At 35.0% G+C, this 14,617-nt stretch overlaps 1 protein-coding gene across 1 annotated transcript in view; it reads left to right on the top strand.

Moving 5' to 3' along the window:
- LOC144843031 (rho guanine nucleotide exchange factor 17-like) overlaps positions 1–14,617 on the top strand; it is a 73,666-nt gene that overhangs the window by 41,104 nt on the left and 17,945 nt on the right. The window contains exons 15-17 of the mRNA XM_078699678.1: positions 405–553; positions 1,244–1,418; positions 1,613–4,111. Coding sequence (XP_078555804.1) covers positions 405–553; positions 1,244–1,418; positions 1,613–2,067 — 779 coding nt within the window. The 3' untranslated portion in view covers positions 2,068–4,111. The remainder of the gene's footprint in view (positions 1–404; positions 554–1,243; positions 1,419–1,612; positions 4,112–14,617) is intronic.

Genomic DNA, 14,617 nt, shown 5'->3' with positions numbered 1-14,617 from the left:
ACTTTTCAAAGTAGAGAAAAGCAGTGGAAGTGATGGTAAATAGGCCTAGCTAGCCTAGATGATGATTTCTGACCCTGTTTTAGTGGGAAAAAATCCCCCTATAAAAATCCTGGCTACGGGCTGCTTATAATAATGATAATACATTTAATACTGGAGTAATAATGTTCAGCGCATTGAGAGCTTGCTTATATGCACTATATAAGAATGAACTATTATTATTATTATTAATATCCTGGATTTATAAAGCACCTAATGATGTGAAACCTCTAAGCGATTTACATTACCCCGTTCATTTTTGGATCAAACACGTATGGAAACATTCTCCCATAATGCAGCTAGTAATCTGCGCAAAGTTGTGTCTTAGAATACTTATGCAATTATTATATTTTAAAAAATTATTACAGGTAAATCATGGGACACCTGCAACCCAATCTCACTTACAATTGGTAGCAGTAACACACCTATCAATTGTATGGTTGCCGTTAGCTCGAAAATATGGTGCGGATGTCATAATAGTGTACTTATCGTTGACCCTCACACTCTTGCAGTTGAAGTGAGTATTCATTTATTAATTAGTTAAAGATATATTATTCCCATAAAAAATCTTTAAAAAATTTTTTTAATATGCCATTTTAATGTCACATAATAGTTATTCACTTTGACCAAAAACTTAATCGAAAAAAAAAAATATTTTCCTGAAAAAATGTAATTTAAAGCAAAAAATACCTAAACTGTCTTGTCAGACAATGATTTTTGGTTTAAAATTAACCGTTTCTTTGTCTTTTTATAAGGGAAATTATTTTTGCTTTTTTTACAAAATGGCCTATTCAAAATCTTATTTTATTAATCTTTATTTTTCATGTTTTTGGGGGACAATACATCTTTAATGGAAAGGGAAATAATTTAAATGTATTTGTATTTAAGCATCAGTTTACTGTTAGCGATGATTCTTTAATCATAATAATAAATAACAAGTTCTATTGTGAAAGAGGCCGTATATGCTGTGATTTACTTTATAATTAGTTTGTGATATTGAATAGGTGTCATTTTAGTTCATTGCATATTCATAAGTTCTTTTATTGTAAATATTTACTAGTTTGCTTCTTTTTACCATTGTCTCTTCTTTCTTCTTATTTTTTTTTTTTTTTTGCATTTTCCTTAGTTTTCATTAGACTTCATTTTCATTCTAACTTTCAATTGTTTATCAGAAAGGAAAATAAGTTTAAATTTATTTGTATTTCAGCATCAGTTTACTGTTAGCGATGATTCTCAACGAGCTGTTTATGCAATGGTTAGTAGCGGATGGAGCGTGTGGGTGTCGTTGCAGAGTAGCGCAGTGGTGCGATTGTACCACGCTATCACCTATCAGAGCCTCTGTGAAGTAGACGTTACACAGACTGTCCACAAAATGCTTGCAGGTAATGCAATAATAATAATAAATAAAGTTTGATGGTTCCAAATATGGTAGTGATATGCCCAAATATGGTAGTTGGATCATTATATCCATATATGGGCACATCACATTATTTTTGTCACATTAAGTTTCGATAGTGTAGACAGAGCTTTAGTTTTGATAGTATAGTAACATTATTATTTTCTTTTTCTTTTATAGGTTCTGATGCCATTATTCGACAACACAAAGCTGCATGTTTACGTATCACCTCTTTACTAATATGCAAAGATCTACTTTGGGTCGGAACAAGTGCAGGAGTCATTCTCACTGTACCCCTCCCCAAAATCACATCCACCACGACCGGTATCGAAGAACTACCAACAGTAACCGGATCAGCCCAGGGTCATACGGGACACGTGCGTTTCTTGGCTGCTGTCGATATACCATCAACGAAGCCTATAAACACGAGAAAAATCAGCGTGCAGGTTCCAGAAAGTAAGAACAAGATAGTAAATAATAAAACTCATCGACCGGTGTCGAGCGCAGGTAGCATTATGTCGAACATGATGGTCATTAGTGGTGGTGATGGGTACGAAGACTTCGGGTTGACGTCTCCGAACGAGTCGGCTGGCAAGGAGGACAGCACGAACCATCTTTTACTCTGGCAAGTTTGAAGTAATAAAGCTATATACAATATTATATATTTATATATAAACACGCAGCTGTGAAAAGACATTATATTATAAATTAAAAAAACTAAATTTCGTATTAAAAGGATCATGTGAAAATTATTCTACTCCAGTTACTGCAGTAACAATATTTTTTACTGCAATACAGTATGTTTTTAGTTTGTTTCAACATAGAAGTTTATGAGTGTAAACAATGTGTATGATTACCCTACTTGCAAAAATGTAGTTACTGCAGTAACTGAAGTAAATTCATTTTAACATAGCAGTGCGTACACATATCATGAAGTAAAGATTCTTTAACATGACGCATATACAACTGTATTTTACATAAATATTTAGTTGGCATCTCATTTTACACTCAATTCTCTGTACTGTATCTATAAATTTGTACTTTTGTTCAATAAATAGATGAATCAAATATTTTCTATCGCTATAAAGTAATAAATTTATGTGTAACAATTTGATGAATCCTTGTTTTTACATAAAATATGTATGAGAAAGAATTTATTTTATGATACAGATTTGTATTCATCCAACATTGTATAAATAAATATTATCTGTATGACTAATGATGAGCGCATTGTGGCAGAAACAGATATTGGATAATTTTATTATGAATTTGTTGACAAGAGTTGAGACTCTATCCAAGATAGTTGTTCTGTCTCCACTATCAAACTATTTAATTTGCTTGTAACTTTTATCATTTTGATATGTGTTAAACTGTGCTACTGCCCTCTATCGTATTACCACGGATCTTGCCAAATCTGTGACGTCACATAATTATGGCATAATTATGATTGCTTATTTCTTGCAATTGTGACTTACATCGCATTTGATAGTGTGCTTAAATAACAGTCTGTAATTTTAAGTTTGAACCATCCCATTTGCATTATACTAGTCTATTGATAAATAAAATAACATTTATATATTTTCACTAAATAATAATATACTATATTTGAATTATAAACATATACTTTATATAGGATGTGCTGTATAATAATATTGTGTGCTTTTGAAAGGGCAATTGAAATTAATATATCCGATTTTGCAGTTTTGTTCAACATATTTTAATAGAGATATTTCGAAAATATTTATCTTATTCATTTTTTAGTTAATGTTATTTGTACATCAACATTAATATTTATTTTACAGAAATTATGTTTTTAAAGAGGTATTATGAAATAATATATGCACATAAGTTTAAAGTGAAGAGGCTGAGAAATCATGAATATTCAATGAAAAAGAAGAAATAATTACATGCCAACAACAGTAACAAACTTTATAACCCGTAACTATTTGGTTTAGGATGTCAATTTCTAAATTCTTCTAAAAGAAAGGAGCAGAAGTCCCTAATTTGGCAGTAGGCGCCGCGCGGTAGGGAGTGGGTGCCGCGCGGTAGATAGTGAGCGCCGCGCGGTATATAGTGGGCGCCGCGCGGTAGGGAGTGGGTTTGTACAATCTACATTTGCAGTAACTTCAGTATTATCGGTAATATATCTTCCTTCAGATATTTTGTAGAGAACATAATTTTATCATTGATCAAGTAGGCCTATTATGCATAAAGGCAAATTTACACAGACGAGCGGTAGGCCTAACGGTAAGCCACTAGGGCGCAACGCAAGGACGTAAACGCAACGCAAGCGTGTTGACCAATGACAAGCGACAGTTCGAATAATCCATCGCTTGTGATCAACTCACTTATGTTGCGTTACGTTCTTGCGATGAGTCTCTAGTGAGAACCAGCCATATTAAGCGGAAAACCGCGTAGCTTATTATCCCACGTAGAATCTGTATCTATCCTGAGCGGAAACCGACCGTCCGTTCCGCGTTGTGTGTAAACGGTCATAAGGAATTATAACATAGATTCTATATAATTTTGTATTTACCGTTACCGCTCGTCTGTGTAAATTAGCCTTAACTATCTATATTAGTGCAAAACACTACGATTGGCGTATTCATGTTATAAACACCTTAGTGCATTCACCTTGTTAATTTTTGAACTATGACCTTGACCTGTATCCATCCTGTAGTAATAATTTTAATAATTGGTTATCCGCACTTGGCGGATAACCCCTTGTTATTGTCAGGATCTTTTTTTTTTTTTTTTTTTTTTTCTATGTTATTCTTCTTTCTTTCCCAGAATTTTGTGTCACGTGTATCTCAAATTCTGATCAACATTACATCGTATAACTTTGTCAGAAGATTTACCTCTATCTGTAGAAGTGCAGGACAGTTCGTTTTTTTACTTTAGAGTCGCGCAGCGTAAGCTACGCGCGATTTTATGAATTTTGCGTATTTAACATAGACTAAAGACCAAAGGTCATTTTGTAATGACACTTGGTGAACATTTAAGTCATATCAAGTGCAAACTTTCTATGGATTAAAAATGGCATGTTTCACAGAAAGTTACGCGCGCACGCGCGTTTAAAATTTCAGAATGCGTAAAATCAATATCTAATCAACTTTCTACGCGTTTCAGGTCATTTTGAGCATTTCAAAAATTCCCACGCGTGCGCAATATTTTTACGCGCACGTGCGCACGTAGCGCAAAAACATCTTTTTTTTTGCTTGATTTTTGTTTTTTCAGCCTTTTCTAGTAAATGTACCAATTTTCAATCAATTTCGACTTAAAATCACGTCATACGAGCACGTAGAATTAAACAATTTGCGCGCGTTTTTAATGAAAAAGTTAAAAAATTTGTCAAAATTTTGCCTTTTTTAAAACAGTCATAGATTGTAAACTACGTGGTGAACTTTTTTAAAATTGCATATTCTGGAAGTTGATGAGTTGTAGATATCGAATCATGCATCGATATGGCTAACCAGACATTGTGACGTCATCGTATGGCCACTCGAATATAAAATATAGGATTTTTCTCTCTTTCGCATAGCTCATCACATTTAATAGAGCGCATCTCCACTTATCCGTATTCCATTTCCCCCCATTTTGTTATATTGTCTAGGCCAATCAATTATCTTTCGCATAATCTACCATTTTTTAAATTGTGATGACGTCATCATGTCCAAAAGCGTCAATAACTTGGGTCCCTTATTTTCACCTATTCTGCACTGTATGTAGTACGTATACAGAATATAGTGTATACCGTATATACTTTGACGTGACGCAAAATAGAGAGCGCACTAACATTTTTACAATGGCATAATCGTTTTTCTGCGCGCAATATTCTAACGTATGACGTGCACGTGGCTTTTGCGCTGCGGATAACCTAACTCGTCCGTAGTGACGAGTTCAAATCTAGTTGGTTATCCGCACTTGGCGGATAACCCCTTGTTATTGTCAGGATCTTTTTTTTGGTTATCCGCACTTGGCGGATAACCCCTTGTTATTGTCAGGATCTTTTTTTTTTTTTTTTTTTTTTTCTATGTTATTCTTCTTTCTTTCCCAGAATTTTGTGTCACGTGTATCTCAAATTCTGATCAACATTACATCGTATAACTTTGTCAGAAGATTTACCTCTATCTGTAGAAGTGCAGGACAGTTCGTTTTTTTACTTTAGAGTCGCGCAGCGTAAGCTACGCGCGATTTTATGAATTTTGCGTATTTAACATAGACTAAAAACCAAAAGTCATTTTGTAATGACACTTGGTGAACATTTAAGTCATATCAAGTGCAAACTTTCTATGGATTAAAAATGGCATGTTTCACAGAAAGTTACGCGCGCACGCGCGTTTAAAATTTCAGAATGCGTAAAATCAATTTCTAATCAACTTTCTACGCGTTTCAGGTCATTTTGAGCATTTCAAAAATTCCCACGCGTGCGCAATATTTTTACGCGCACGTGCGCACGTAGCGCAAAAACATCTTTTTTTTGCTTGATTTTTGTTTTTTCAGCCTTTTCTAGTAAATTTACCAATTTTCAATCAATTTCGACTTAAAATCACGTCATACGAGCACGTAGAATTAAACAATTTGCGCGCGTTTTTAATGAAAAAGTTAAAAAATTTGTCAAAATTTTGCCTTTTTTAAAACAGTCATAGATTGTAAACTACGTGGTGAACTTTTTTAAAATTGCATATTCTGGAAGTTGATGAGTTGTAGATATCGAATCATGCATCGATATGGCTAACCAGACATTGTGACGTCATCGTATGGCCACTCGAATATAAAATATAGGATTTTTGTCTCTTTCGCATAGCTCATCACATTTAATAGAGCGCATCTCCACTTATCCGTATTCCATTTCCTCCCATTTTGTTATATTGTCTAGGCCAATCAATTATCTTTCGCATAATCTACCATTTTTTAAATTGTGATGACGTCATCATGTCCAAAAGCGTCAATAACTTGGGTCCCTTATTTTCACCTATTCTGCACTGTATGTAGTACGTATACAGAATATAGTGTATACCGTATATACTTTGACGTGACGCAAAATAGAGAGCGCACTAACATTTTTACAATGGCATAATCGTTTTTCTGCGCGCAATATTCTAACGTATGACGTGCACGTGGCTTTTGCGCTGCGGATAACCTAACTCGTCCGTAGTGACGAGTTCAAATCTAGTTGGTTATCCGCAACTTAGTTGCAGGATAACCCATGTGATTGTAAATATCTTTTTCATCTTCTTTGTTATTCTTCTTTCTTTCCCGGATTTTTGTGACCAGCATATCTCTATTGCTTGTAAACATAACTTTCTATAACTTGGTAAAAAGATTGACATTGAAGTGTAGATGTGCAGCCAAGCTTTTGGACGATGTCAGATCCGCGTTGCGTAAGTTACGCGCGATTTTATGAATTTCTATAACTGATCATAACTTTAGAACCAACAAATATTGTTTCATGAAACTTAATAAAATTATAATTCATATCATAGGTCAATTTTCTATGGATTAAAAATGGCATGTTTTACAAGAAGTTACGCGCGCACGCGCATTTAAAGTTTTAAAATGCGCAAAATTAATTTCTAATAAACTTTCTACGCTGATCATGACATTTTGAGCATGTCAAAAATTCCCGCGCGCGCAAAATAATTTACGCGTATGGTGCGCACGGAGTACGAAAATCATGTTTTTTTCCCTTGAATTGTAATTTTCCAGCCTTTCCTAGTCATTTTGAAAAAGATTGACATCATTTCAAATTAAAATGACGTCATACGAACACGTTGATTTATACCATTTGCGCGCGTTTTAGTTGAAAATGTTACACAATATTGTCAAAATTATGCCTATTTTGAATCTATTATAGCTCCTCAGGATCATCCATGACCCCCAATTTTTTTAATTTAATATGTAAGCAGATATGTTGAAGATATGAATTCATGCAGAATCATTACCCCTCGGATGTTATGACGTCATCGTATGGCCACACGAATGTAAAATATAGGATTTTTTACTCTTTCGTTATTGCTCATCACATTAAATAGAGCGCATCTCGCTTATACGTATTCCATTTCCTCAGATATTTTAATACTGTCTAGGTCAATCAACTATCTTTTCCATGAGTTAAAAATATTTTAATTTTTATGACGTCATCGTGTCTAAAAATGTAAATAACGTGGGTCACCTTATTTCATCTTTACAGTAAATTTCAATCTGTTATAGCTCGTCAGAATAAAAAGTGATAATCATGAATAAAACGTTTTCTGGAAGCTATTGGATTGTAGATACGAATTCATGTGAACATTTTGCCAATCAGATGTTGTGATGTCATCATATGGCCAGTTGAATAAAAAAAGTCGTATTTTCATCTCTTGCGGAAAAGTTCATTGCATTTAAACGAGAGCGCATCTCACTTTTACGTGCCCAAAATTCTTCAAATTTGTATTAATGTAATTATTTAGATGATTATCTTCAAAAATTGTTATCTTTATAATGTCAATTTGATAACGTCATCGTGTTAATAATTGGATTTAAAAGATGGGTCTTGTAATTTCGTCTATGCTACACTGTACAGGGCCGTAGCCAGGATCTGTCAAGGGGGGGTTCGGACAATAAGTATTTGGGTCACTGCGCCGCGGGTGGGGTCTGAGGTGAATTTAGTGACACCCCTTGATGGCCGGAAATGGTACTCTCGTACATAACATTCATGATAAATGGCACCTCTAATTGGCCGGAAAAACACTCTCATGCAGCATGCTACGACTGAACAAAACGATCGTACTTTTTTCCTCCTCCTCACGATAACATTTGTTGCCGCCGTATGTTAGATGCGCGTGCTCTGTGTGCGGAACCACCGCCGATTGTTTGATCATTCGGTATTTTGTTTTGCGTTCAAGTTACAAGCCCTCCAAAAAAAGCACAATTTGGGTGAGAAGGCAAATTCAATGCTTATTAAAGCCAGGGGCGGACCCAGGGGTGTTTCCCTTGTGGCCCGGGCAACAGCCTTAATTTCATACTAAATGTTGTTTCTGCCACTAAATTAAAATTGAGTTCCATTTCATCGTATACAATATCCATCCGGACCCGGAACTTGATAGGCTTAGTCATAAAGTAGTTACAGAGTTGCAGGGCATTTTATTATTGTTGAATGTTTTGATATTTTTATTGTTAAAACGACCTTCACAACCAACATATTTCTTTTCATTTTAAATGGAACGCTACAAAAATAATCCTCTGCTTCATCGGAGCATGAATACCTAATAACCAGACAAGAACGTATCTTTGTTACGTTTTACTATCAATCCATTTTCATGTCACGCAATCCATTTTTCAAAAATATAGTGGTATAATAATACCATTTTGAGGGATTAGTTACAGTTTGACTTTGAATAAACCATTGGTAATTTACTGAAAATCCAAAATGAACTTGTGTTATAATACAAACAACACTATTCAATCAAAGAAACGCTCTACTACACATGAGAAGTAGCCTACCCACGCATAGCAGTGTTACTAGAGCCATAACAGATTACCTCTAATGGATCAATCATTCACACATGAATTCAAAAATTCATCGACAAACGAAATATAGCCTATATTCATTCCTTTTAAATATTAGTACGCGGTTGTCTAGCGGTGTCCTTTGTACGATCGTTTGTGCCCAAGCTCGCGTCAATATCATGTTACATCCTGGGACCAAAAATTCGTATTATTTTTCAGGTGAAAATCGGCAACCAATTCATTTGTTTAACAATAAGGTATGAGTTATTCACGAACGAGTTTACGAATTTTCAATTTACAAATAACCTTTTGTATTGTGGGGCACGTATTTGTTGGAGGATTTTCAGAGATGAGGGTGGTGAGGTACTGGGGATGTCGGGGATGGGGGTTCGCAGTCGGTTAAGGGGGGGGGGGGGTGCGGTTCGCTGTAAAGGGGGGTTCGCCCGAACCATAAAAACCCCCCCTGGCTACGGGCCTGCTGTATATAACATACAATGTATTTTGTAAATACTGTAATATGCTGTATGCTACAAAATAGGTACAATTCAGCACTGTAAACATATTTAATTCATGTCATAGGATGGCATAATAATTGTCGAGGTTCATGTAGTTTAAAATATGTGCATGTTGCGTTTGCGCGGATAACCCGAACTCGTCAAAGTGACGAGTTCAAATCTAGTTGGTTATCCGCACTTGGCGGATAACCCCTTGTTATTGTCAGGATCTTTTTTTTTTTTTTTTTTTTTTTCTATGTTATTCTTCTTTCTTTCCCAGAATTTTGTGTCACGTGTATCTCAAATTCTGATCAACATTACATCGTATAACTTTGTCAGAAGATTTACCTCTATCTGTAGAAGTGCAGGACAGTTCGTTTTTTTACTTTAGAGTCGCGCAGCGTAAGCTACGCGCGATTTTATGAATTTTGCGTATTTAACATAGACTAAAAACCAAAAGTCATTTTGTAATGACACTTGGTGAACATTTAAGTCATATCAAGTGCAAACTTTCTATGGATTAAAAATGGCATGTTTCACAGAAAGTTACGCGCGCACGCGCGTTTAAAATTTCAGAATGCGTAAAATCAATTTCTAATCAACTTTCTACGCGTTTCAGGCCATTTTGAGCATTTCAAAAATTCCCACGCGTGCGCAATATTTTTACGCGCACGTGCGCACGTAGCGCAAAAACATCTTTTTTTTGCTTGATTTTTGTTTTTTCAGCCTTTTCTAGTAAATTTACCAATTTTCAATCAATTTCGACTTAAAATCACGTCATACGAGCACGTAGAATTAAACAATTTGCGCGCGTTTTTAATGAAAAAGTTAAAAAATTTGTCAAAATTTTGCCTTTTTTAAAACAGTCATAGATTGTAAACTACGTGGTGAACTTTTTTAAAATTGCATATTCTGGAAGTTGATGAGTTGTAGATATCGAATCATGCATCGATATGGCTAACCAGACATTGTGACGTCATCGTATGGCCACTCGAATATAAAATATAGGATTTTTGTCTCTTTCGCATAGCTCATCACATTTAATAGAGCGCATCTCCACTTATCCGTATTCCATTTCCCCCCCATTTTGTTATATTGTCTAGGCCAATCAATTATCTTTCGCATAATCTACCATTTTTTAAATTGTGATGACGTCATCATGTCCAAAAGCGTCAATAACTTGGGTCCCTTATTTTCACCTATTCTGCACTGTATGTAGTACGTATACAGAATATAGTGTATACCGTATATACTTTGACGTGACGCAAAATAGAGAGCGCACTAACATTTTTACAATGGCATAATCGTTTTTCTGCGCGCAATATTCTAACGTATGACGTGCACGTGGCTTTTGCGCTGCGGATAACCTAACTCGTCCGTAGTGACGAGTTCAAATCTAGTTGGTTATCCGCACTTGGCGGATAACCCCTTGTTATTGTCAGGATCTTTTTTTTTTTTCTTTTTTTTTTTTTTCTATCTTATTCTTCTTTCTTTCCCGGAATTTTGTTCGCAGCGTATCTCTAATTCTGGTCAACATAATATTGTGTAACTTTGTCAGAAGATTGACCTCTAACTGTAGATGTGCAAGAAACTTCGTTTTATGATTTTAGAGTTGCGCAACGTGACTTACGCGCGATTTTATGAATTTCAATGATTGATCATAGATTAAAAACCAAATATCATTTTTTATTGAAACTTTGTGAAAATTTAAGTTATATCAAGCGCAAACTTTCTATGGATTAAAAATGGCATGTTTTACAGAAAGTTACGCGTGCACGCGCGTTTAAAATTTTAAAATGCGTAAAATCAATTTCTAATCAACTTTCTACGCGTTTCATGTCATTTTGAGCATTTCAAAAATTCCCACGCACGCGCAATAATTTTACGCGCGCGTGCGCATGTAGCGCAAAAATATAATTTTTTCGCATGATTTATGTTTTTTCAGCCTTTTCTAGTAATTTTACCAACTTTTAAACAATTTCTACTTAAAATTACGTCATACGAGCACGTGGAATTGGATAATTTGCGTGCGTTTTTGATGAAAAAGTTCAAAAATTCGTCAAAATTGTGCCTTTTTTTAAACAGTTATAGATTCTAAACTACAAGGGGAATTTTATTTTTTATTACATATTCTGAAAGTAAATGAGTTGTAGATATTGAATCATGCATTGATATGGCTAACCTAATATTGTGACATCATCGTATGGCCACTCGAATATAAAATAGAGGATTTTTGTCTCTTTCGTCATAGCTCATCACATTTAATAGAGCGCATCTCCACTTATCCGTATTCCATTTCCCCCCATTTTTTTATATTGTATAGGCCGATCAATTACCTTTCGCATGATATACCGTTTTTAAAATTGTGATGACGTCATCATGTCCAAAAGCGTCAATAACTTGGGCCACTTATTTTCACCTATTCTTCACTGTATGTAGTACGTATACAATATATAGTGTAAACTGTTTATACTTAGACGTGACACAAAATAGAGAGCGCACTAACATTTTTTCAATGGCATAATCGTTTTTCTCTGCTCAATATTTTAACGTATGACGTGCGCGTGGCGTTTGCTCTGCGGATAACCTAACTCGTCCGTAGTGACGAGTTCAAATCTAGTATTTATTTCTTTCCTTCCACCCTTCTCGCCCATTTTTTGTGGGCGGCGTATCTCTAATTCTGGCCAACATAAGATTGTGTAACTTTGTCACAAGATTGACCTGTAGCTGTATATGTGCAGGACCTTTCGTTTTTTTACTTTAGAGTCGCGCAGCGTAAGTTACGCGCGATTTTGTGAATTTCGCGTATTTAACATAGATCAAAAACCAAAAAACAATTTTAATTGAAACTTGGCAAAAGTGTAATTTATATCATGCGCTAACTTTCTATGGATTTAAAATGGCACTTTTCACAGAAAGTTACGCGCGCACGCGCGTTTAAAAATTTAAAATGCGAAAATTCACCTTCTAATCAATTTTCTACGCGTTTCATGTCATTTTGAGCATTTCAAAAATTCCCAAGCGTGCGCATTTTTCTTACGCACACGTGCGCATGTAGCGCAAAAACTTTTTTTTTTTGCTTGATTTATGTTTTTTCAGCCTTTTCTAGTAAATTTACCAATTTTCTATCAATTTCGACTTAAAATCACGTCATACGAGCACGTAGAATTAAACAATTTGCGCGCAATTTTGATGAAAAAGTTCAAAAATTTGTCAAAATTATGCCTTTTTTTAAACAGTCATAGATTCTAAACTACGTGGTGAACTTTTTTATAATTACATATTCTGGTAGTAGATGAGTTGTAGATATCGAATCACGCATCGATATGGCTAACAGGACATTGTGACGTCATCGTATGGCCACTCGAATATAAAATAGCGGATTTTATCTCTTTCGTCATAGCTCATCACATTTAATAGAGCGCATCTCCACTTATCCGTATTCCATTTCCCCCCATTTTTTTTATATTGTCTAGGCCAATCAATTATCTTTCGCATGATTTACCACTTTTAAATTTGTGATGACGTCATCATGTTCAAAAGCGTCAATAACTTTGGTCACTTATTTTCACCTATTCTGAACTGTATATAGTACGTATAAAGATTTTACTGTATATACTGTAACGGCATTTGGTATAGCCCAAATCATTTATTTCCTACCTATTGCTATAATGTACCAGGCCAAATAAGACTAAGTACTGATTGGCTATTTTACTGTGTGTGTAATTTAATTACGCACTAACTTGTGGTAAACAATTTATCCAGGGACCTAGTATAGTATAGTAATCATGATAATCTTTTTCTGTGTACAATATTCTAACGTATGACGTGCACGTGGCTTTTGGGCTGCGGATAACCTAACTCGTCCGTAGTGACGAGTTCAAATCTAGTTGGTTATCCGCACTTGGCGGATAACCCCTTGTTATTGTCAGGATCTTTTTTTTTTTTTTTTTTTTTTTTTTTCTATGTTATTCTTCTTTCTTTCCCAGAATTTTGTGTCACGTGTATCTCAAATTATGATCAACATTACATCGTATAACTTTGTCAAAAGATTTACCTCTATCTGTAGAAGTGCAGGACAGTTCGTTTTTTTACTTTAGAGTCGCGCAGCGTAAGCTACGCGCGATTTTATGAATTTTGCGTATTTAACATAGACTAAAAACCAAAAGTCATTTTGTAATGACACTTGGTGAACATTTAAGTCATATCAAGTGCAAACTTTCTATGGATTAAAAATGGCATGTTTCAAGGAAAGTTACGCGCGCACGCGCGTTTAAAATTTCAGAATGCGTAAAATCAATTTCTAATCAACTTTCTACGCGTTTCAGGTCATTTTGAGCATTTCAAAAATTCCCACGCGTGCGCAATATTTTTACGCGCACGTGCGCACGTAGCGCAAAAACATCTTTTTTTTGCTTTATTTTTGTTTTTTCAGCCTTTTCTAGTAAATTTACCAATTTTCAATCAATTTCGACTTAAAATCACGTCATACGAGCACGTAGAATTAAACAATTTGCGCGCGTTTTTAATGAAAAAGTTAAAAAATTTGTCAAAATTTTGCCTTTTTTAAAACAGTCATAGATTGTAAACTACGTGGTGAACTTTTTTAAAATTGCATATTCTGGAAGTTGATGAGTTGCAGATATCGAATCATGCATCGATATGGCTAACCAGACATTGTGACGTCATCGTATGGCCACTCGAATATAAAATATAGGATTTTTGTCTCTTTCGCATAGCTCATCACATTTAATAGAGCGCATCTCCACTTATCCGTATTCCATTTCCCCCCATTTTGTTATATTGTCTAGGCCAATCAATTATCTTTCGCATAATCTACCATTTTTTAAATTGTTCTGACGTCATCATGTCCAAAAGCGTCAATAACTTGGGTCCCTTATTTTCACCTATTCTGCACTGTATGTAGTACGTATACAGAATATAGTGTATACCGTATATACTTTGACGTGACGCAAAATAGAGAGCGCACTAACATTTTTACAATGGCATAATCGTTTTTCTGCGCGCAATATTCTAACGTATGACGTGCACGTGGCTTTTGCGCTGCGGATAACCTAACTCGTCCGTAGTGACGAGTTCAAATCTAGTTTTTTTTTTTTTTCTTATTTCTTTCTCCCTCATTTTTGTGTCTCACGTATCTCAAAAACTTGTAAACATAACATTTCATAACTTTGTCAAC

This window comes from Antedon bifida, chromosome 5 (assembly GCF_963402885.1).
Source record: "Antedon bifida chromosome 5, ecAntBifi1.1, whole genome shotgun sequence".
In the NCBI taxonomy this organism is placed as follows: Eukaryota; Metazoa; Echinodermata; class Crinoidea; order Comatulida; family Antedonidae; genus Antedon; species Antedon bifida.
Note: the sequence above shows the minus strand (reverse complement) of the source record. Positions and strands in the feature narration are given on the sequence as shown.